Source organism: Parasteatoda tepidariorum, chromosome 4 (genome assembly GCF_982258835.1).
Source record: "Parasteatoda tepidariorum strain Cologne lab strain chromosome 4, Ptep-v5.0, whole genome shotgun sequence".
NCBI lineage: Eukaryota > Metazoa > Arthropoda > Arachnida > Araneae > Theridiidae > Parasteatoda > Parasteatoda tepidariorum.
The window spans coordinates 109,750,143-109,776,888 of NC_141758.1; the positions used below are offsets into that span (position 1 = coordinate 109,750,143).

At 30.0% G+C, this 26,746-nt stretch overlaps 1 protein-coding gene across 1 annotated transcript in view; it reads right to left on the reverse strand.

The window, feature by feature from the left end:
* The window catches only part of LOC147812546 (uncharacterized), a 91,594-nt gene that overhangs the window by 33,618 nt on the left and 31,230 nt on the right, over positions 1 to 26,746 (reverse strand). Inside the window, 12 exon segments of the mRNA XM_087162347.1 lie at positions 7,054 to 7,200; positions 7,281 to 7,356; positions 8,790 to 8,859; positions 8,861 to 8,889; positions 8,971 to 9,069; positions 15,017 to 15,221; positions 17,938 to 18,107; positions 18,878 to 18,972; positions 19,078 to 19,289; positions 24,233 to 24,360; positions 25,646 to 25,718; positions 26,515 to 26,668. Of these exon segments, the coding sequence (XP_087018473.1) occupies positions 7,054 to 7,200; positions 7,281 to 7,356; positions 8,790 to 8,859; positions 8,861 to 8,889; positions 8,971 to 9,069; positions 15,017 to 15,221; positions 17,938 to 18,107; positions 18,878 to 18,972; positions 19,078 to 19,289; positions 24,233 to 24,360; positions 25,646 to 25,718; positions 26,515 to 26,668 (1,458 nt within the window).

Consider the following 26,746-nt stretch of genomic DNA (forward strand, 5'->3'; position numbering starts at 1 on the left):
GTATACCCTACACTGATGTTTTTTTAAGGTTTGGTGCCACTGCCCGGTATACCCTACACTGATGCTTTTTTAAGGTTTGGTGCCACTGCCCGGTATACCCTACACTGATGTTTTTTAAGGTTAAGTGCCACTGCCCGGTATACCCTACACTGATGTTTTTTTAAGGTTAAGTGCCACTGCCCGGTATACCCTACACTGATGTTTTTTTAAGGTTTGGTGCCACTGCCCGGTATACCCTACACTGATGTTTTTTTAAGGTTAAGTGCCACTGCCCGGTATACCCTACACTGATGCTTTTTTAAGGTTTGGTGCCACTGCCCGGTATACCCTACACTGATGTTTTTTTAAGGTTTGGTGCCACTGCCCGGTATACCCTACACTGATGCTTTTTTAAGGTTTGGTGCCACTGCCCGGTATACCCTACACTGATGTTTTTTTAAGGTTTGGTGCCACTGCCCGGTATACCCTACACTGATGCTTTTTTAAGGTTTGGTGCCACTGCCCGGTATACCCTACACTGATGTTTTTTAAGGTTAAGTGCCACTGCCCGGTATACCCTACACTGATGTTTTTTTAAGGTTAAGTGCCACTGCCCGGTATACCCTACACTGATGCTTTTTTAAGGTTTGGTGCCACTGCCCGGTATACCCTACACTGATGTTTTTTAAGGTTAAGTGCCACTGCCCGGTATACCCTACACTGATGTTTTTTTAAGGTTAAGTGCCACTGCCCGGTATACCCTACACTGATGCTTTTTTAAGGTTTGGTGCCACTGCCCGGTATACCCTACACTGATGCTTTTTTAAGGTTTGGTGCCACTGCCCGGTATACCCTACACTGATGTTTTTTAAGGTTAAGTGCCACTGCCCGGTATACCCTACACTGATGTTTTTTTAAGGTTAAGTGCCACTGCCCGGTATACCCTACACTGATGTTTTTTTAAGGTTTGGTGCCACTGCCCGGTATACCCTACACTGATGCTTTTTTAAGGTTTGGTGCCACTGCCCGGTATACCCTACACTGATGTTTTTTAAGGTTAAGTGCCACTGCCCGGTATACCCTACACTGATGTTTTTTTAAGGTTAAGTGCCACTGCCCGGTATACCCTACACTGATGCTTTTTTAAGGTTTGGTGCCACTGCCCGGTATACCCTACACTGATGTTTTTTAAGGTTAAGTGCCACTGCCCGGTATACCCTACACTGATGTTTTTTTAAGGTTAAGTGCCACTGCCCGGTATACCCTACACTGATGTTTTTTTAAGGTCAAGCGCCATTACTTGGTATATATTTGCCCGATACTCCAAACACTGATGTTTCTTCTAATCTATCGTCAGTAAGTATTAAAATATAGAATAAATATATCAAATAAATATAATAATATCAACGAATAAATTAATATAAAATTGTATATAACAAGTATTTCGGACATTCACCAAAGCGACTATGTGATTGTTGACATTCACCGGTGAGAGTCGACGTTCTCCAGATTTCGGTCATTCACCGTAGCATATATATATATATATATATATATAAAGGGAGAGAGAAAATTTTTGTCCATATCGATGACTGTCCTTAATTTATAAATCCTCAAAAGGAATGAAGTCAAAAAGGTGTACACATTAATAAATGAAACAATAACGTTTGCTGAAATCTAACAAATCAATATATTGAATAGAATGAACTGAACTAAATTGATTTCTAAATTACTTCAAGTTATATCTGGCTATGAAACTGGTTTTGGTGCCTTTTTATTCTGCCAATAGTTATTTAACATATTTCAACATCGTATATGTTTTTTCTTCACTGGAATATAAACGAGAAATTTTTTAATAGCGCTTACACTCTTTTGATAAGATATTTTCATGATTAAGGGAGGTCATTATGGAACACTCTCTATAATCTTTTGTAGCTCAATATATCTGTGGGTGCTTGACTAGCTTTTTCAGTAGGATAACTCAGATTTAAGATAGGTTATCTTTTTAAGCTTCAAACTTACTGTTAGTAACAAGAATAATTTTCCTCATTTTTTATGACAAATAAAAGCACTGTTCAAAATGAAAACAAAGAACACTTACACTTTATTTCGAACGTTTGACTTTTTGATCGTCTAGTTCATTACCTACCGTTTTCAGTAAGTTACTCAAACACTCAAGTGATTCTTCATCTCCCTGCGAGAGCAACCTCATTATGCGTTCATGCATGATTGGTTCAGCTAACATTCCAAATTTAAAGAGTTCTTCACCAATAAACCTATAAAGACAACTTTAAATTTATCCTTTGATCTACCATTTAGAGTCAGGAACATTAACAGCAAATATTTACAACTGGGAATTCTGATCTTCCCCGTCTTTTATTAAAAAACGATACACTGATAAACAAACAAAACTGATAAGAATCCCAAATATGATAAACTATGTTGATAAAAATAAAAACAGACATGTCTGATTAATTTTCAGATTCTTGTCACGTAACTTTAAATTAAAATAAGTTATCGTCATATTTCCTTATAAAATTATTAATTCTTCAAAGATCATAGCCACCAATGCATACAAATATAAATCAGTGAGGTTAATTCATTAAACAATTGCGGGTGAAAAAGAACTTAATCAGTCGGGCTATTTAATTGTAAACATCTGAATACCTTATTTTTAGCATATGGTTAATTCTTATGTGAAATATGTGTTTGTTTAATATAACTTTTTAATGTCATATTTTTTTTCAGGAAACTGTATTCAATAAAAATATTTAAATTAAAAAAAAATGTTTTCTGGAAAGTTTGTATTATTAATATTAATGGCATACTCATAAATTAATTTAAACTGACTCTAATGCTCTCAGTAAACCGATTCTTATAAAAATTCAGATATTAGACTAAGAACCGTTCCTGGGAGTCGGGGGCCAACCTTCTACATACACGCACGGGCCAATGAATTCGAAACCTCAGATTAATATTTTTTGGATCTTTTTCAGGGACCGCAGAACTGGAAGGGGGGCAGAGTGGATCTCAGCCCCTGACATTTTATAAATGGACTCTTTTTTTTCAATGAAATTTTGAGTAATTAAATTTACAATTAAAAAAATAGATAATTTTTTATGTCTGAATTCCACAAAAAAAAGCCTCTATTTCAAGCGAGCTTTTTACATTTCCTTGGTGGGAATTGCTACCAAATCATCCCGTACTCATCCTCCCGAAGAGGTAATATACGTCCATATTGCTAACTGATACGAAAATTCTTGGTTTTAAACGTCACAGCGGAGAGGAAGGAATTGGGATGCCGGAAGAGTTTTAATCTGAGCGCGAGATATATTGGCATGTCCAGGAGGTCGTGAGTTTGATCCCCGCCTTTGAAGACTTCCTATGTAGTAAATGGTGTCTGAAATATGTTAAATCTGTCGGGTCACAACGCCCTCTGTGTTCCCATAACAAATCATACTTCTGGGGGTACTGAATTGGAAATTCTCTGGTTCGGGTCAAAATTAGTATCTGTGGACGAGTGAATGGGAAGAGTTGTTATCGACCGTGTCAACCGTCATTCATGAAAAAGTACCCCAACATAAAGCAAGTTTTATAACATACGTACATTCTGAAAAATTATTTAAAGAAAAAGATGAGTCTTATCAAGAAATAAAAATACCTTAATTAGAAATTCTAGCTTTATTAATTATATCATTAATCTATTTAAAGTTCATTAACTTATAAGTTTTATATTAAGTAATGGATTCAATGTTGATAAACTTCAAGTTTAATCACCAAAAAAAAGGGGAAAAATTACTTTGAACATCAAAACAGAAACTATTCCCAAACTTAAATCTTGGACCCAAATACCAACCAGATGTATAGCACACCCTTTGCAGAATTTTTGCGTGCTTTCTTCGACATACCTCTCCAGTACTAATATCTTCTTGCTAGATACATTAATCAACAATAACAAGCACACATGTTACTGATTTAAAGTAACAGAAGTGTCAACTTAAAAAAAAGTCTTTCGGATAAATAAAATAATTTTTTTAATCAAATATGTAATATTTTTTCAATTCTAATATTATGGGCGATCTTCTCGCATTTTGTTAGGGGGGAAGCACACTAATTATTTCATTTTCCCCATTTTGTATATCCTCATCAAATTCAAAAATTATACAAAATCGTGAAATCCGTAGCTGCAATTACAAAAAAAGAAAGAAGATCGACGGTGAAATCACGTGAATCGGACTCTTCAAAAAAGGGTTATTTCTCAATTATACTAAATGTAATAAATGCAATACTAAATCCATGTTCTGATTTTAAGATTTAGTTGCTGTAATAAATAATATCATATTAAAAATATAAGGATTTTAAAAACTATGTGGAAATCAATAGTAATTAGTGGATAAAAAAATAGAACGAAAATTTCTGCAGAAAAGAAAACCAAATTTTTTACTTCAATATTCCTTATTTTTTCATCATTCTCAAATGAGAATAGAGAAATCATAAGCATTTTTTCCCTCTTCTATGCGTGAGAAAAGCATCTTTTGAATATAATTCTGAAGAAAAGAGGAAAAATCTTAGAAAAATTTCTGAAAACCAAAACTTCCCAAAGGTAAAATCTTTCCGCAAGAACTTGGTATCGTTCTGCGACAATGTCGCCGTGGGGCCCTTGTCAAGAAGAAAAAAACTATTCGATTAGTTTAAATAGAAATCATAAAGTATCGCATTTAATGCAATTCATGGAATCCAGAGAACATTTTTTTCACCAATAACGATATTTCACAGAGGGCATTCTAACGCAAAGTTAAAAACACTGAAAATTCTTTTGTGCAAAAACTCGATATGACGTTACCAATTTCTAATTTTTATAAACTAAGATTTATAATTCCTACCACGGAAAAAATATCCCACCTTTGTAGCAACTAATTTAAGAAAAAACTTAGTTCTTATAAGAATAGCGATTTAAATATACAAGATTAACATAGTTTTTTACATTAAGATTTATTACTAAATTACCTACCAATGAAAAATTTCACACCTTTATAGCAACTAATTTAAGAAAAAAACTTAGTTATAACAAGAATAACGATATTGGATTCTAAATATGTCGCAGAAGTACTTGTATAAACTTTTAATCTAATATCATCTAAAAATAAAATACTCTGCACAAAATTGCAGCTATTTAATTTACTGTCCTTTTTTTTACATTTTGATATCACAATATGAAGTGGAAATACATTTGGCATAGTCTAGAATTAATTTATTTGTAAATGTTTTTAATTCGTAAATGTTTAAAAACTATTTGTAAATGTTAAATTATTCTAAAATTAAATCAGTTTCTCATTATTTCATCGTAACAGTATGCTGTTAAGTATATGATTATACACTTTTTTGTTTTGTTTTAAAAAATTTTTCATTAATCACCTGTAGGAACAGTACTGCTTTTATATATATATAGTTTTTTTACAAAGTATACTTCCCCCCTCTATGCCGCTACAGAAATAAACAGATACTTAACTAGAGCAAAATGGCCGAAAAAAATAATTAAAGAAAAAACCTTGAGACAACATACGCAATTTTAAGAAAAATTAACAATTCATAAATTAGCTTATTTTTTGGCAGTTAGGTACAATGGGTCATTTTACATAATTTAAAGAAAACTAAAATCTTTTCAGGTCTTTAAAATAATCGGATCTCTAAATGATTCTCATCATTTATTATGAATCAAAACCAATGAAACAGCCGTCATGGTTTTTTAAGAAGAAAGTCACGCGACCATCCAAACATCAGAAGCAATTGTTCACATTAAATATAAGTAAACAAGATAAAACTTGCACCCTTTTAAGCACAGGCACAAGTCAATCATTCAATAACAAAAGGAATATTTTTCTTTTTATAAAATGCACCAGAAGCTGCAAATGTTTCTCTAATTTACAAAACGGGGGATAACTTTGTTTACATTGCACAGACAATTCATTTTTCCTATAGTAAACTCGGAATAGAGATCCAACTGATTGATTAGTCGCATCAGGATTCATTGCATAAGCTTGTATCATACATAAAATAACTGCTGTCGAGTCTTTATCTAAGTAAAATAATTCAGAGCGCAAGAATCGTCATTCATCAGTCACAGAATCACCAGAATCTGTTTCCTTTAGCCAAGTGAAGAAAGATTTGAGAGAATGTAATGCTACAAAGAAATTCCGACAAAACGTGGAAGGTTTTCGTGCCAAATAGCATCACAGACTGGGCGAGTGATGAAGGGTGGCTCAGTTCAGGCTTTGTCGCTTACTTATACAGATTCAAGATGGCTTTTGATCCATACTGCTTTATATGTAGAGGACAATTTGTAATGGATTGCCACCACGTTCTTCGTTGCAGTGCTCTTCGTGAAGCAACTATTGCTAAGTGATTCTGGGAAGCGAGGTGTCGAATGAGGAAATAACTATTTTTAATTATTTTATAATTGTTCTCTTGAGTTGTGTTATTTCTATCCATAATCAATCCACACTACCATTAGAAATAAAATAAGTATTTCATCTGACGGAATTTTTATTCAATAAATCTTTTTCGATTTAAATATCTACTAGGAGAAGGTTTAACAAAGTTCAAACTAAGCAAATATATAAAAAAAGATTAAATAATATTTTGCAAAAGACCTTGAAAAATAAAAAAAACGCAATGCCAACTGCAGGATTAAGAAAAATCACGCCATATGACAATTTTCTGTTTCTGGTTCATTTCCAGTTTTAAAATATTTAAAAAAAATTTCCTAGCCTAATGAAAAGTTTTAATGGAATGAAAAATGGCATTTTTATAGTTATTTTGAAACAAGATATTCTTGAAATCAGGCTACATATCGGGTATTATTATACAAAGCAATATTTTGCTGTAAAAATACCAAACAATATCTTATTCAATAATAAAAGTTTGTCCTAAATTAAATTGAAGAAAAAAAATGCAGAACATAATTTGTAATATACAAAATCTTGCAAGGCAGAGAAAATGTAAAACTTTATAGGGATTATGAGATAACAGGATGTAAGTCATAAAATTGCCATGTAAGTGGATCAATGAATGAATTACCTTTAGGTTGATTCAGTTGATTCATTAGTGACTGAACAGCATATAAAGCTTGAAGTTCCAGATTTTCATTATTATCTATATACCGTGTTAGTATAGATATCCCTTTTCTCAATTTCGTAACATCTAATTCCCACCCAGAAGTAGTATCTATAACAAAAACAATTATTTAAACAAGTTTTCAAAAAGTAAAAGAATAGAATAGAAAGGATATGTACAATAAAAAAAACCTTTTATGGCATTTTCATGCACAGTAGACACCAAGCCACGGATAAATTTAGGTTCTGTACATTCAGATACATTGGCCTGAAAGAAATTAAACCATTAGAGTATAGCAAAAGCAATTATAAATTTATAGGAAGGAATTGAATTGAATGTGGGGTTTAGTGGCACAAGGTCCAAAAAAGGACATACTGCGCCAAACACAAGGTTTTAAAAACAGATTAAAAGGTTAAATAACGCTCACGTATAAAATCAGATAAGATGTGAAAATTCTAAAACAATGTTGTAAAGTTACGTACATTAAAATCCATAAAACTGCATGGTAAATTTGCTAAAGCACTAAATAGTATAAAACAATTATATACAACTTAAAATTCCAATAGCGCGCAAGAATGCAAAGATGTTAGGATGGTGACTTTTATCTAACAAGTCTTTTATATATAAAAAAATCAAAAAAGGTAAGGCGCTGTTGGTTCAATTTATAGGAAGGAAAAAAAGCAGAAAAAGTAAGTCAAGGCATGAGCAGAGCTTGATTATCGGAAAAAAAGTGTAATATTAAAAATACAGTGCATAATATCGCAGACGGAAAATTCAATAGAAAGTATAAGAAATAATCATAAGACACAAATAACTACTGAAAAATATATGACTACATAAAAACTGCATTTTTTTGATATTAGGTAGCCAAAGTTAAGCAAATGATTTAATATAAAACCCAATTTGCTTAAAACATATTTTTGAAAGTTCTTTTAATCTTATTTATCAGATATTCTAATACTTTTTCTTGAGTCATAAAAACAGTATTGATGGAAAAATTGGAGAAACATGGCCAATTTCAGAATCAAGTTATTAAAAATTATAGCACATATTTTGTTATTTTCTGAAACAAAAACATAACTTATAAATGCAAAAAAATTAAAGAAAATTTATAAAAATTTCAAATATATTTGGGCATTTCCAAAAACAGAGATCATTTTTATGCCATGAGAGATAATTTATGAAAATATCACCAATATTTAAATTTACTGAGAATGACATAAATACCTTTTTATTTTTCCATATTATATGTTAAAACATTAAAGTTCTCCTTTTAATAGATTTCTAGACTATACTATCAATGATTTTCAATGAAAGTACACATTTTTGTTAGCACACTTCATAATCATAATTTTAAATAACTAATTAATACAAGAAGGTTTCTCACCATTTTTTTAAAAAAAATATGAAATATTATTTAGAAAGTTGCAAAACATAAAGTTATTTATTTCAGCTTTCTCTTGCAATTAATAAATACATGATTAAAAATTGAATCAATTAATGAATAGTCAATATTGTTTCATCACACTTCACTACTTTTTTTGTTATTATTCAAAAAGTTAATTACTTTAACCAACATATCGCGACGAGTAAATAATTAAAAAAAATTGCACATTTAGCTTTACTTATTTATTCTTTTACGCATCGTGAATCTTTTATTGTCAAATTTTAAACTTGAAAAATAAAATACATAAACTTACATCTATCCAATCAAATATTTCTTCACTTTCGTCAGTTTTATGAAGCAAATCGAGGAGATTCTTTTTAATCTTTAGTAGGACAAATCGTGAATTCCAATTTCTAAAAGAAAGTAATACATTATAACAATGCAATTTCAAATTTTTTCCTTTCTCACTTGTTTATAAAAACCACACTACTTACCTGTTTTAGAATAAATTCGTCTACTTTAGCATCGTTCCCTAAAAAGTCAGTCCACTGTAGCTTAGATTCTCGCCACAGCTCTCCAAGTTTGATAGTTCTCTGATCAAAAAGGAAATTTCAATGATTAACGTAAAACTAATTTGGACACATTTCTTACATTGAATTGTGAAGTTTAGTTAATTTTATTCATCCCAATCTAACAAACCATTCATATACACTCCAGGTAGCAAAAAGATATGATCTAATATTCGAAAGATGCAATATAATACTGCCCTGCTAGAAAACGCAAAACTCTTGAATCCTACCTTCTAATATTAGAACTAATATTATATAAAATTAAATAGTATTCGATCTAACATTCGAACTTTCAAAATTATCACCTATTTCATTACTTTTGGTCCAGTGCCACATTTTTGCGAAAGGTTATCTCATATTATTAATAAATAAACATTTATTTATGAAAGAAAACGATAAATTAAATATTACTTAAATATCATTTTTAGCCAATGCAAAGAAAACGAAAAATAATATTCGTAGTAGTTTGCGAACGATTGAACTCGAAAAACTTTTTCAACTGTTTATGTTGAGTTGTAACTCCTTCAGCTTGTTTGCAAGACGAACTCGCAATCTTGTTTCCGCTGAGCAGTTTCTGTTTCAACTATTTCAGGTATTTATAATTTAGTAGTTTTTTGTAAACTTTATAAATTTCAATGATAGTTACATGATAAAGTTGTATCGTAGGTAATGTTTTTTCCTTGAGTTAAAGTTTAGCTAGAAAAGTAATTTAAAGCACGATGTGTTTGAGATTGTAGATGTTGTAGAAACATTCAGTGTCCATAACAAACTTGACCACTAAATTAAGACATTTAAGAATTAATTTACTGATCATGTATCCAATAAAGTCAGTAAATATTTTGTATTGTGGTCATTATTGTTCACTCGTAGTAGTTGACTTCTTTGTTGAAACTTATTGTCTAACTACAAGTAATAAGTACTGTTTTTCTGCAAAAATGAAAAAGACAAGAGTAATTGTCTGCAAACAAATTAACCGTGTTAAATCAAAATATATATATATAGCGCAGTTAAAACCATTATATTGTAGAATGTTTAAAGTTTAATACAAACAATATTGATAGCATATTAAAATTTCATGTTTAAAATATTGTACTACAGTGGATGAATTAAAAAATTTTATTTAAATATAGACTAATTTTTATTTGAATATAGACTAATCTGTAAGTTTTTGATGCATCATGATTTATATTAATTTGCAAATGATTAAAAAATAAGCAATTATATGGTCTATTCAAAATGGTGATTATGGTGAATGTAGAGCTTTGATTAAATTATATTTTTTAAATAAATTCCTATTAGAAATAATCTAATGCTGAAAGAATTTAGTTAAACAATAAGAAAATTTTTTTTTGACAAATGTTTGGTATGTATACTGTCTGTTAAAGAACGCTATGTCACAATATTTGGGGGAGGGGCGAACTATATTTAGTATGTATTTACAACTTTGAAATATGTGAATTGTTAGAGAATTCTCCTTCTACATGATTTTTTCGACCATGAATTGATGATTTTGAATTCTCATAGTATCTTGTTACATTGATGTTCTTTTACATTAATCGAATTTTAAAATAAGCAATGGGAGAAAATAAGCAATTGTTTATTTAATACTTTTCGCCACTTTTTTTGTTGGCTTGTCACAAAGAGTTTTGCAGTTTGAACTTTTTTTTTTTATTAGCGGTTCGTAGCTTGGGAGTGTTTATGAGCTAAACTCTTTTTGTTAATCTCCTTTCCACTATGTTATTTTTTGTGTGGCTCTACCGAGATTTTTTGATGCAAGTATCGCTACTGGACTTTTGAATTTCATTGTAAAGAATATTACAATTTTTTAAAAAAAATTTCAAATTAAATAATTTAAGTTTCAAATAAATATTGTTTAACAATTTTAAATTTGTTTTTTTTCATTGTAAAATTAATTTTCTTTTACAATTGCAGATATAGCTCATCATTTTTAAGAAACTGACTTAAGTCAGTTAATATTATGAATTGTGATCATTATTGTTCGCACATAGTAGTTGACTTCTCTGCTAGCTTATTGCCTAGCTATAAATAATAAGTAGTGTAATTAGTTCAAAATATGCTTGTTAAACAACGTTTGCTAAGTAATTTGACTGTGACAAAGTTTTTCTGCAACAATGAAAAAAAAATAATTGTCTGTAAACAAATTAGCCAAGTTAAAACAATTAGAAAATTAATGATCTGCTACTTTTAGCTCAGTTTAAACCATTACATTCTAGAATGTTTAACGTTCAATACAAACAATACTGTTACCGTACTAAAATTTCATGTCTAAAATATTGTAAAAAAAAAGAATTAACCATTTTTATTTAAATTTCTTGGGGATATTTCAGTATCGTTATTTGTCCCGCCAACTGCAATCGCCAAGTAGATTTTAAACTTGCAATTTTTTTTAAAAATAATATGTATATGTTTGCCCGGGGTTATACCTTTTGAGTTTGTCTTATTCTGTATTGTTTCTTTTAGTTTAATAAATATTTATTGAATAATTATTATAATAATAATTAGTCTAATAAATAATTATTGTTTAATAAAGTTTTTAAATAAATTTCTATTAGATATAATCTGAGACTAAAAATTTAATTAGACAATAAAAAATAAATGTTATGCATACTGACTTTTAAAGAATGTTATGTAAACATATTTGGGGGGAGGGGCAGAATATAATTAATATATATATTACAACTTTGAAATATGTGAATTGTTAAAGAATTCTCCTTTCAGCATTGTTTATTGAAGCATTGAAGCATTTGTTTATTTAACATTTTTCGACACTCTTTTTGTTAATTTGCCACATAGCGAGTAGTTATTTTCTGGTCTAATAAAAGAAGTTGAAGGGTTTTGCAATTTGATTATTTATTTTTTTTAAAAATATATGATAGTTTGTTTGGAAGTGCTTATGAGTTAAATTCTTTTAGTTGATCTCCTTCCCACTGTTTTATTTTTTGTGTGACACTAATGAAATTTTTTTTACGCTGGTATCGATACCGGAATTTAACCATTTAATTCATTGTAAAGGGTATTACAACTTCTGAAAAACATTTTCAAATTAAATAATTAAAGTTTCAAATAAATATTCAATGTTTAATAGTTTTAATTTTTTTTTCATTGCAAAATCTAATTTCTTTTCTTTTTAAATTTTAGTAGGGGAGAGTCGGGTACCCCCGCCCACTGTCAATTTCATATGTATAGAATATTTTTGCAAATCAATGGGCCATCGGACATTAACTGTTATATTAAAAAAAGATTATTTTCAAAGTTTCAAGTATTTATGCAGCTGATAACATGGTAAACAATAGTTTTGAAAATATGTTGAATACAGTATTCATGAAATAAAGAAAAATTGGTTGAATGTTTCGATTAAACTTCATTTTAATCCTAAAAAAATACTTTTTTCTATACATACAGTATTAAATTATGTAGTCTTAAGTTAAATTTGCACAAAGAACGAAGTTCATATGTGAAAAATTGTTCGAGTAATTACAAATTTACCAAAACATTGGATTTCGGGTAGCCCCACTCACATGAATGTTGGGTATCACCGCCCAGTTTTATTTCGTCGATAAATGTACAGTTGCAAAGATTATTATTTTATTGCTTCAAATTTGAATGTTATATGCATTTTTAACAACAAATATATGTTTAAATATTACATGAAACATAAATTTATATATTTAAAAATGCAAATTAAATATTTTTAAAATGTAATTTATATATCCAAATTAAATTTAATATCAAGAAATCATAAATATTATGATAAGCTATTCGCATACTTATTTATTTTCACTTACTTGCGAACAAATCAGTCTACAGAAGCATTTGAATGCAATCAAAGTAAAAAGTATGACATTTGTTATTATTAAATGATAGAATTCACTAAAAGTATATAAATATGTAATAAATAAAGTAATTATGTGATAAAAATGATAAATGAGGTTTATCTATTGTCAATACAAATGGCTTAAGTTACACATTTAAAATATATATATATATATATATATATATATATATATATATATATATATATATATATATATATATATATATATATATATATATATATATATATATATATATATATATAACGAACTAACAAATTAAATTGAGATTTTGATAAAATAAGCCCAGTTTTTAAAAAAAAAAAATTAAGAGTACATTTCAACATTAAAGACTTGAAAATTATTAATGATATAAAATTTGTCAGAAAACCCATTGCATGAATAGAAAAAGAAATATCAATAAAAGTTTCAATAAAATATTATTTCCTGATTAAGTTTGAAATATTCAAAAAAATCAGCTGTACATAAGATATACTTTGGAGTAAGGAGGAGAAAAATGGAAGGTAGCAGAATTCACTAATATAATTTTATTTAGTATTTCTGTATTGCTAAGTAAATAATGCATGGAATGACATAAAACTATTGTTCTATGTTTTATTGCTTCACAACAATACAGAAAAGTAAGTAAAATTATATCGCCGAATTATTCTACTACTATCCATATCTTCCTCTTGCTTACTCCAAAAAAATAAAAAGCACAGCGAAATAATATCAGAAAATACAAAATCTAATATTATATAGCATCAAAACTAATGAAAAATAATATTTTGATGAATGCTAGATAATATTAGTTTGCATAGAATCTATTATTATATAAGGCTGAGCAAACAGCGACCTCTTGTATCTTTCTAATATTAGAAGTTGTGCAAGATAACGTTAGATTTTGCCGATTTTCTGATGTTATCTAATATTAGGTGCTACTTGGGACTACAATAAAATCTCAAGTAACAACCAGCAAAACCAAATTTATATGTCATAACAATTTACTGTTATTAATCAATTTATGTTGTTGTCAAGTAAAATTTAGCTAAACTCTGAGAGTGAAAATAAGTGAAAGTCTCAATCTTTTTCTCACTTCCAGGAATTCTTAAACAAAATCTGTCAGCCACAAAACATATCAGATGCTGTAATATTCCATATACCTAATTATTCACCTATATGTGACCATATCCATGCAAAATTTAAATGTGGTATGTGCGCATTATATTATGAAGTTTAATCATTATACCATTCTAAAAGCAAAGATCTAGTCTTTACTTTCAAGACACAATTGCTCGTGCTTTATTCTATAATAAAGTAGATTTCATTTCTTCAACACCATCTTTCTAAAGTGATATTTTGAGCAATTCAAATTTCATTTTGTTATAACAAAATTTTAAAAATCATATAAAATATGTAGCAACAGCTAACTAAACTATCAAAACACAACATGGATTTAGAATGGAATTCTTGTGTATCCAGAGTGCCTATAAGCGATTACTTAAATGCACATTTAGAACTCCATAAAAATATACAGAAATTTCGAAACCATTACTCGAAAAGGGAGGGTTTCTTTAGCAATTCTCTTGTAACGAATCGGACTGTGGAACAAAATCTAAAGTGTATAAACCACTGGTCAGTAACTAACAGCCATAACTATAAGTCAGTAAACCAACAGCCTTAGAATTTACAAAATTTCACGAAAAAACGTGTGCCTGCTGCATTAGTTGGCTAAATATTTTAGCAATTTGGATTGTAATTAACAAACAAAAAAATGTAAACTTAACATTTCCAAAAACTTTACAAAAGCATGATAAAATAACTAGTTTCTAATATATATCGCTGAGAAAATTGTGAAAATCATGCTTTTTTTGCAATTTATAATGACAATCGACACTGCAAAGAAAAGAAAAATCTTTTTAAAAGATGGAAAATTCACTTTTTACAGAACTTGACTTAAAAAAAACACACCTTTAAGGGCTTTTAAAAAACGTAAATCAAAAATAAGCACCTTAAAACACTACTCACCCTGACAACTTATTGAGGTAACCGGGTACTATGTACACTATGTAAAACAGAGAAAAAATTTGTTAAAAATGAGGATGGATAAAAAAATAAAATAAAAACAAATTGCTTACTCTTCTTTTAGTTGCACAATGTAGGGATGCTGATACCAACAGTCCAGCTGTCTGGGAAGGAATACAAGGATTTAGGACATCTTTAAGAACATCTAGAGAAAATTTGTTATCTTCTGGAATAGGTTCAAGGATATCTCCAATGTACTCGCATATCCTGGGGATATCTAGTGTAAACTCATCTATTGACTCTAACACAACTTCGAACCTAAAAAATAAAAATTTGTGAAACAGGGCACTGTAATTAATAAGGAAAAAGATAATTGGCCTAAAACAGTTTAAAGTTGAATACACCTTTAAACAGTGTCCAGACAAAGATATTGAAGACTTAATAGATAATATATGCTAAGTCAGTTATATGTTAAGTCTATTAATATATACACATCATGCATCAAAATCCAGTAGATTTTACGATGTAGAAAAAATTTCATGATAACTGCTGAATTATGTGCTAACTATTTTACACATAGGGAATTTTAGGGAGTCATCAAAATAGAAAAATTTCAATATTTTCCAGTTATGATTGACATTAAACATATGTGGAATGTTATGTACTATGTTTACTCATAATTTCAAATATTAATAGGCATTTAACTCACCAAAGATAGTTAAGATTTTTTTAAATTAATTTACAAACAGAGTTCTGAACATTTTATAATGAAAAAAGTTTTGAACTAATATCTAATAAATGAGGTTCACTTTATTATGTATTAGTAATACTTATTTAAATATTCAAGAAATAATCTGTACACAAATTCTATTTCTATAGGGATTTTTTCAAGGAAATTTACTCAATTTTAGTTAATTTTCTAAAATGTACAAAAACCAGGAGAATTTTAAGTTAACCAGTAGAAACTGGCAAAATCCAGTAGAGTTGGCAGCTATGCATACACTTACTATATAATACAAGTTTATATATTAACTTTATATAAAATTTAAACAAAGTTTTGTTCTTAACTCTTAACATTTTATTGCATGCATAAAACACACTATTAAAAAATGTCGTTACAAAATCAACCATGCAGCAAACAAAAATTTATTTATCATGGCCGTTTAACTATTTAAAAATAAATTAAATTTTCTTTTAATTTATGCAATTTTACTTTAATGTACTGGGCATGCTGTATGGTCTTAAGCTACCATCAATTTCTTGATATATTCTAAACTTAAACGAATGTGAACGTGAATGTTTTTCAACGAATGTGAATGTTTTTCAACGAATATGAAATTTTTGAATTGAAACAAATTGAATTATAGGTTTTAAAATGTCAACATTATAACGTACATTGATTTGGAGTTACGCACTTAAGTAGTCTTTTTTTGACATGGTTTGATGATGGCTATTTTTTCAGCTACTCCGAATTAATCTTGATTAATATTAAATTAATTTTGATTTTTAATTACTATTTTGTCTTGTAGGGGGAATTTTGAAACTAGCATTTGAAGAATCATTTTTTGATGCACTCAATTTGGTCCACTTATGTTGTCTACGTGGTTTTGTCAATCACATTTTGCTTTTAAAAGCTATTGTTATACGGATTTCCATTTATAGGAATACTGTTATAATTCAAGAATTTTAAATTTGGACAATCACTTTATAACAAACTTTTGTTACGACAATTCCATCTCAAATCTTTAAAAATGTATGACTTTTCCCACTGTGACTCTTAATTACCAAACTCTGGATCTCGCGACCATGATTTCCAAGTTTTTTATCAATATAAAAATGGAAAACGGATAAATATTGAGGATAAATAAGTCCGGTGAAAATCACTACAGGATATCTACTACATTTTAGATTTTCAAATTCATGACTAATTCCAAGAGTTTTCATAACTCAACAAAGTTACTATTTTCTCCCGACAAAAACACAACGATAAATCAAAAAAAGTATTATAGTAACATTAATTGAAATGATAGGTATAACCAAAACTGTTATACTCTGCACCTGCATGTTCATAGATTTTTAATTTAAAAAAACAGAGTAAAGAAAGAGTTTAAGCAATAAAGTAAGTGAAAACAATACAAAAGCAAATAATTTTTTTCTATAGAATTATATTCTAGAGATACTTTTCTTGTTCATCGGAAAGGAAAGAAATACTCAGGATTTTTCTGATCTCATTGAGGAATAAAAGAAATTCGCCAGTGACTGGCTTCAATTAGAATTTTAGATTGATAAAATAAAAAATAAAAAAAATAACAAATGAAATGATGTTTTTCCTTTCATTTTTTGAAAGGACACCATAATTTTTAACGAACATGAAAAAAACATTTCATATTTGAACAAAATATGACTGTGAGTGGAGATTTTCTTACAAATTCAGATATTTGGAATGCCGTTAAATTGGGAGGGGGAATTTCATTTTAAAAATTAGATTTTTCAGCGATCTAAATCCATGACTTTCCATAATTTTTTTTTTAAAAAAAGTAGTTAAAATTATGACATTTCATGCCAAATTTTGCTCAGCATTGAAATTCATGACTTTCTATGATTTCTCATGACTTTCACGGTGGCCCAGATACCCTGGCACTAAACAGGTGTAATTTAGCAGAAAAGCGAAGGAATCTCTTCCTGTATTAGGCATTAGCATTACGATAATCTAAGAGCTTTTAAGAAATATTTAGTACCTCAATATTTTGTAATTTTTGTAGTTTCAAGTACTTCTTAAGGAGTTTCAAAGGTATATAAGAACTGTGTGCACCTTGCCTTTAAAGGGAAATAGCTTGGTAAGTCCTGAAAAGATGCATTTAAAAAAATAGCTAATTGTAATTCTGAGTAAAAAATATTTAAGATAGAAATACTTGACAATACTGTAAAAAATAGTTCATAAGCATTACATTAAAATTTTAGTCTTAAAATTTTTTGATGCTCAACTTGATTATCAATAAAAAATAAATTGGAAATAAAAAAATTCTGAATCTACCCTTTTTTATAATGATCGAAGGTGATAATATTTTGTTTGACTAAGTTAAAAAGTAATTGGCCAAGGGAATGGCGTGCTTCGACAGAAAGCTCTAAGACATTGTTAATTTCAGCATTAATGAACAAGTGGATTGTAAGAGAAGCCAGCTCCTTGACATACCTGATTGCTTCCTAAAAAAGGTAAAAACAATGACTGGTTTATAAATATATTTTCTCAAAGATTAGAAATGAAGAGGATAGGAACCCAATTCAATATAAATTAAAGGCAATGAGCTTGGCCAAATTATTCTACAGAAAATAAGCACCTTTTAAGCACTTTTCTAGCACTCAAAAAATATTTTTAAGCACTTAAAAAAATATGATTAGGCATGGTTGGAAACTTTTTGACAATTGACGGTTTTATTTTGTTTTAACCATCATGTCAAAAAAAAAAAAAAAACTTTGGCATTTTCAAAAATCATGAAATTTTGAATCATGTAAAACGAATGGCATTTCTATACGCTACTGACTGACTATACGCCGAAATAGATTGGGGTTGAATTAATCGTGAAAACGTTGAATAGAACAATGTGAAGTGTGTCTGTTTGCATAATTTGTAACGAAAATCAACATGCTAAAGGAAAAATCTCATTTTGAAAAAGGGAAAATTAATCACTTTTTTAAAAACGCTATGTACCCTGAAAGGGATAACTAATTTTTCCACCGAAAACAAAAATTAAAAAAAAAAGTTAATGTTTTTTTTATTGTATTGAGTATCTCACATTTAACAGCACTTTTACATTTAATTTAATTATGAGAAAGCTACCAATTAAAATTAGGAAAAGTCCTTAACATTTATATTGTCTGAGAAAATTCTTTCCCAAAGCATTCTTTCAAATTAATAATGAAAAATTTCAGCTATAATATTTCAAAATTATAACTGAAAGTTAACTCTCGCATACCTCAAAATCATTATTATGTAAAACCTCATCAATCAGGTGCCTAGCTTTAACTTCCATCTGATCTATATTATATTCTGGGCCTTTCAACGTAAGTTCTGGAAAAATAAAAGGCTAGAGGTTAATAACCAATACTTGATTTCTAACGTCAACAGCTTTTAAAAAAGTTAATACATTAAAAAAAAAATCGCAAATAAGCGAACCCATTGAATCAGTTCCTTTGCCAATGAGTTGGGGTTCAGGATTCTTTTTCATTTCAGTGGCTTTAATCTCACTAGAGGTACCATCTCTAACGGATCCTTTCACTGCTTCTATCACATTATCTTTTTCCTTAGAGTTAGAAGGAGTTTTCCTTATGACAGGAGGCAACTGCGTATTTTGCCTATGACTAGATTCACGACTTGATGCAGCAGATCTAATAGGAAAAAAAAGGCAAATTTAAGTTACATGATGAAATGCGAATGCTACAAAAGATCCCTGAGGCAGAATTTTTTTGATCTATCTGCAACTAAACTCTCTAGCACTATTATATTTCTGCAAGATACTTTTATTAATAACAAACATATATATGTTATTATATTAGAGTAACAAAAGAGCTGTGTTTACAATAGAAACGGTATATTTTTTTAATTGAAAGTGAAATAATTTTTCATTTTAACATTACGGATGGTATTAGGGAGGGGGGGGGAGTACAAATTACTTGTACGTTTTTCCAAATTATTAAATTTTGTAAATAATCATCACAATTGAAAAAGATAATAAAAAATCATGAAATTCGTAGTAGTAATTGCCACAAAATAAGATCGACGATAAAATCACACGAATCGAACTCCTCAAGAGCGTGTTTCGTTTCGAGATTAGATTGTTGTAATAAATAACACGTTAAAAAAAATATCGGATTTAAAAACTATGGAGAAATCAATAGCAATAACTGTCAGAAATGCTATTGAATTATTGCCTTATAGAGTAAATACTCAAATGCACGATCCAAAATTTTCCATATTGTTTGAAATATATCGGGAAATTTAAAAAGCACATGAAAATCAATATCAATAACTGCTGAAAATACAATAGAAACATTACACTGATTTATGATATTATCGGCATGATTATTATGATGATGATTATGATTGCATGATTATTATCAATTATTATGCGCAAATTTCTGCAGAAAAGAAAAGTAAGATTCATAAATTTTCAAAAGAAAAACCTTTCGGCAAAATCGTTCAACGACAATATCACTTCAATTCTACCACGAGGCAAAGGATTAATAAACTATTAAGTTCCTCTTCTGTCTTCATTAAAACTAGGATTATAAGTTTGCTTAGTCAAAGCAAATTATCTGTTTAAAAAAATTGAATATTTAACATGCTATAAAAATTTTAAAAAATGTTATTTCTACAGCCGCAAACTCTTTCCATTTTTGTTATTTTTTAATCTTTTCACTTCGAGACTAGAATTTTTTAGGTAAGATTGAGCGTTATATCGTATTTTAAAGAAACAAATTGAGACTTTGAAATCTGTGCACTAATAATCCAAGGCACTTCTTTGGTGGGAAAATGAATTATGAGAAAATCTGCACAGATTGAGGAGACTAATATGGATTTTAGACCAAGTCACAGCTGTTTGGAAACCTAATTAAGAAAATGCAGGATTTCAAAAATAGTGTATAAATTATTAGCAATAACTCAAAAAAGAGCAAATCAAATACTAAAATGAGTTTATGCGAAATTTGCATGTGAAATTTTAGAAGTCGTGTAGAAATCAGGCCAGGGTATCTGCTAAATCTGGAGTTTTCAAATGACTTCTACCAAACACTTTCCATGACTTGAGCAGGTTAATACTTTATTACACAATATAGTCAAAAGAAGATCGTAATGAGTGCAATTTTCTACCTTAAAAATAATATTGTTTTATCTGACCAATGCGGTACACATTTTTTTAATAAAACAATTTGAACAAAAAGCAATAAAAAAAGAGAACTGACCACACAATAACAGTAAAAAATAAACCAGCAGTTGAAGGTAACAAACATGCAATATTTTCAAAGTATTTAATTATGCCTCTGAGGAACATTTAAGGTCGTCGGGCTACCGAAGCGGGGGTGCCATCCCCTCCGCAGAGGATCAAAATTGTGATGGCATGCCTTCGGATCATCCTTCGGGATGTTTCCCAGACCGTTGCCAATAGCCCATTGTGCAGCTCTAGTGCAACGTAAATTAACAACAACAACAAGAACATTTACAAAGCTAAAATTGTTTAATCTGATAAAACTCAAATGTGCCATTTCTAAAAGGTCAATTCTAGGGATTGTGTTAATTTAATTTCAAGGAAACAAAAATATCAACATCATTTCACGTACTATCAAATTACAATAAATATATAAAGAGAGAAATTTAAACTAAATAAAAAAAAAGCATTTCAAACATAAACAAAAATATTATTTTTCAAACTGGAATCATTTGTACAATTGAGGCTTAAGACACTTTGCTTAATAAATGTTTTGTTTTAATATAAAAAATATAACTTTAATTAAACTACATATGAAAAATAAAAATATATTAAATATATATTTATTAAGTTAGGTATTAGATACAAGAACACTCTTATAATTAAGCACAAACACTTCAAACTATCTATCGTTTATTTTTTAGGCTTTTTTTCTTGTTAAACATTATGTTTATATCATAAAAAAACTGTTAAATATTTGATATATACATATATATTGTGAGAAAGAGATGCTTATGACAAATGAAATCAAAATAAATAACAAATTACATTTTTAAAAATACATTTCGAATCTTACAACTCTTAAACAGAAAAAAATCTTATCTTGAAAAATTTTTCAACCAAAACCAGCATTGTCAAAAATTAGTATAACAAAAATTTTACAATTTTAAACATTTCAAGTTCACATAGAATAATAAATTGTTCATAGAATAGACCACGATGAGAGATTTTTACGAAATTAATTACAATGATTTTTTAATCACATAGCGATGCTTGATATTTAAGTCATGCGAAATAAATCACGTTAAAAGATTTTTAAATATTTCGATTAAAAATATCTATGTGTGATTTTTAAATCGTACAAAATCTGATCATGTTGTGTTATTTTTTAAATTGCTCGACGCGGATTGTGGTGTGTGATTTTTAAATCATGTGAATACAAAACACGATGTGTGATTTTTTAAAATCACATAGATAGCACTATGGGATTTTTAAATCGCACTAATACGGATTACGATGAGTTATTTTTCAAAATTACATTAATGCAGTTCGCGTTTAGTAATTTTAAAATTGCACTAATGGATCTGGTTGCAAAAGTTTTTAAATTACACTGGAAAAGAAGCACAGAAGTTTTTAAATTGCACTTACGGATTGCACTGTGCGATTTTTAATACATGCAAAAAATTAAAATAGTGATGTGTAATTTTTAAATACCCCAAATCGATGACGATCTGGGAGTTTTCACGACAATTTTCAATCAAGGACGAAATTAATGAATTTCCATGATTTTCAAGGACTTTACAAGTGCGTGGATACCTTGTCAGTAGAACTAATTACAGGGCGAAAAAGAGAACAGGAACAAGAAAGCATTGAATATAAATAGGACGAACATGTCAAGAAGTGATTGGTCAATTTAAAATTTGCATGTGTATAATGACAAAGTATTAAAAATTATATAAAAATCCACAACAATAACTGCCCCGAAACAAAAAACCCATGTGAAATAAGCTACTGCGAAATCAGCGGTACAAAACAACTATACAAAAGAGTTCATTCAAATAAATACGTTTATAAAATAGCATCATAATTAAATAAAACAAAAAAATTAATGAATTGAAGGAAAAAAAACACGTGGAAAACTTCAGCAATAATTTCCAAATGAAAAGACAATGTGAAATATGTTGGAATAGCAGGTCTTTATAGGCTTAATCTGTTCAGATTCCACGTGGTCCTGCAGACAGTTTTTCCGACAAGACATTTTATTTTATAACCGTCGTTGGACAGCCGACCCGATTTCATGGGTTTACGAGTACTTACGTTCAACTCCGTAGCCTTGTAATTTTGAACCAATCCAGAAGACAAGGAAACTCCTGGATCAGTACCCCCAGAGGTATTGATTTGTTGTGGGAACATGGAGGACTTTGAGACTCGACAGATTTAGCGTGCATCAGTCACCATTTACTACACGGGGAGTCTTCGGCCGGCGAGGATCGAACCCACGACCTCCTGGATATGGGCCCAGCGCCCTACCGACCAGGCTATCCCGGCCTCTTTAAAATTAACACATTCGTTCGCATGGCATCGAACCTGGGACCCCCTACGCACAAGCGCGGAATTGTACCCACTATACACTTTAATTCTCCGACAAGACATTGTTTTGAATTTGTACACTGGCTTCAAAAACCAAGATATTTTCCTTTTAAACTAGGAGGCTTCGCCCCCTGCTCGCTGGCGCTCGCCAACCCCCGGAACTGCTTTCGCAGTTCGTTTGGGATTGCTTCGCAATCCGATGCTCGCTTTGCTCGCTCATTGGATGCGTTCTTAACGTCTAGCTTTTGTATACTTTTTTGAACACTGAAGTTCCGAAAACGTTTTGCTGTAGAAAATTCTAAACCTGTGCATTTCAATATTAATTTGAAATTGCAAACAGTTCATATATTTTTCTTAATCACACTATTCTAAATTTCAGTTGTTGAGAAAAGTAACTGTTGTAAGTTTTGTTTTAAAGTCTTCCCCACCAGAGGGCTAAAATCATGTGTTGTAAAACAATATGAAATAGTACTGAACGCCGGATGTAAAGCATCGGCTTCGATGACGATAATTTTGTGAGAATTTTTTTGATAATTTGGTGAGAATTCACCCGATTAGACATATGATGCTCACTACGTGCTCTTGCGCGCCGAAGCCTATCAATTAAAACGTATTAGCGCTTTATATAATATAGATTAGCCATATTTTGCTCACTACGTGCTCTAGCGCGCCGAAGCCTATCATTAAAAATGAAAACTGTTGCCAACGCGAGAAAAGAAATATCATCGTTTTTATTGATACATACTTATTAGCGTTTTATATAATATAGATTTGATATTTTTCTAATACACTATAAAAAGCACACATTTGAGTTATCACAATGCAGGAAATAAAAATTTCACGTACTGATTTCGAAAATACGGAATATTTCAGTCCCGACACTGAAAGTCGAAAACGGGGCAGAAATGAGCGAAAGTTTTCGCAAAACATGGAAAAGTTGGCAGCTTTGTTTTTCAAATTTATAAACATGTAGAAAATAAAAATTTACTAACACAGAAAATAAAAATTTACTAACACATAGAAAATAAAAATCATTACCTGTTTGTCAGAGCTGTTTCCTCAGGATCGAACGAACCTGCAGGAGTCTTGGTACCACCACTGCTACTTCGACGCCAACTATGCATTACTCTTCCTGGTTCAAGCCTTATGCTATCTACTTCATCAGGCTACAATAAGTAAAAAAAATAACATAAGTTTTTCTATCTTCTCACTAAAAACATGGAATTCTGATTATGTGACAACTTATTTAAATTAATTAAGTAAAATAATATTCTTCTTTAAAAACAAATGCACACTAAATAAAAATAGTCACTAGTGCAGAAGTCATAACAATGAAGTCAAGTTCACTTTGTTTTAAGTTCTTATTACCTAAAATTTTTCAAAAACACAATCATTAGATTTTCTATATTTAATTTAACTGTTTAGATACACCTTATTAAATCAAAAATAAAATGGTGAAGTTAAGTGCAACATTTAAGTTCTCTACACTGAAAAATGCAAATTTTCCGTTCCCCAAGATATTGTGACTCACTAACGTGTATATTTGTATATCTGACTTACTTTAATTAAATTAGTTTAAATAATGGTAGGCAAAGTTCATTTACTTACAAGGGGTGATCAAATGAAAAGGTACGAAACGACGTAAAAACGTAACAGTTAAATATTTGCATATTCCGCCATGGGAGAACGTAGCGAGACATATCGGGATGCGATTGGAGTCTCTGACGGGGGTCGGAGCATGCGCGGGCGCCCACATGCGCAAGAGAGAGCAGAGGCTCTTATCAAAAGCAGCGTCCAAATGGTGCGGCAGTCCGCATGAGGAACAGAAACTGGAGCACAGAAAAACCATTAACTCCTATGTGTACTGTGAGACACTCCGACGCCTACGCAGGTCCATCAAGAACAAAAGACCAGGGGCTGCTCACGGAGGGTGTGGTTCTGCTCCATGATACCGCGCGTCCACACGTCTCCAGAGTCACACGCTAGCCAAGTTCAAGTGGGAGACGTTGGACCATCCGCCCTACTGTCCGGACAGGTCATCCTGCGATTTCCATGTGTTTGGTTCACTGAAGAAACGCGTGAAAGAGAAGGGCTTCAACTTGGACGACGTACTCAAGGACGCTGTGAAGGACTGGGTCTCGTCTCGGCCACAGGAATTCTGGGAACAAGGAATCCTGCAGCTTGTTCATCAGTGGGATCGTTGCGCTGTCTTTACTACTTTTTGTAGAAGACATCCACCCCCATGTTGCTCTCATGTTTCGAGCTAAACAAAAAAGACGGAAAATAAGGCACAGGAAAATTGCTTTTCAGCCACAATGCCTATAATTTAGCAAAAATAAATTGCTTAAAAAAATACTCAAAATTTGAAAAATAATAACAACAAAATAAAGCAGAACGAGACTGTGCTTGGCCCCACATCTGATGTATTAAGGAATGGTCACATATACACACCAGTATTTTTTCTTCTCTCTCGGTAATGAGGAACAATGTTTTGGAAGTACATGTTCCGTAGAACCCAATCATTCTAAAAGACAAAAACAAATTTAAATGCTCAATTTTAAACCTCAATCAAAACTTAAAGTATATAGTTATTTGATAGGGTATAGTATTTGATGACTTACCCTATTTAAATCTATAACATCTTGCAACATGAACCTGACCCTAGAGCTAATTAAACGTTTGTCTACTATCTTTTGCATTTGTAAGAAATAATTTTCCATCTGAAAAAGAGAGATTGCCAAAATATGGGTTTAAAATAAGAGAACATGCGCTGAAATATGTTTAATTACAATATATATTACATCAATAACAGATTATGAAAATCAAACACACCAGTTTATATAATTCAAAAATTGAAACAAACAATTTCAACTCATAGTTGGTAATTTAAATCAACAGGATAAACTTTTGAATTCTAATGAGTAAAATTTTTTTACATCATATTAAATATAGTAATATATAGTAGCAAAATACAAAATATAAATAATTACTATTTTAAGAAGATCATCAGAAAGATATTTATTAATTGTAAAGTTATTCAAACCCACATTAAGTTGAATAAGGTAAGAAAAAATTTAAACTGAAATATTTTAAAATTAAGCTGTAATTTTCACCTTTTAGCAACCAAAAAATATTTTTAAGTACTTAAAAAAATTCTGAATTAGAAAAAAAATTTTTTTCTTACATTTACAATTTAAAACATTCTTAGGTATGCAAAAAATAAACAAAATGAAAAAATAATTTCAAAGAGTTAACATTATCTACGTATATTAACTAGTTCTTGGCAAGGAACTAAGGTTAAAAATTCATAATGGTGATACATGATAGACATGATAGACAAAAATTTCAACGATTTTTGATTCCATTCGAGAGCGCAGAAAAAGCCTGCAATCAAAAGTCTCTTACAAAATGCAGTAGGTTTTATGTGATTGCAAAAAGTACTTCCTAATCCAGCATCGAGTATGCGGCGTGGACCTGCGAGTAATTTAGTCAACATGTAAAATGAGTAGAGCTTTCGTGCAATGCAGATGACAATATGGTGAAATGGATTGA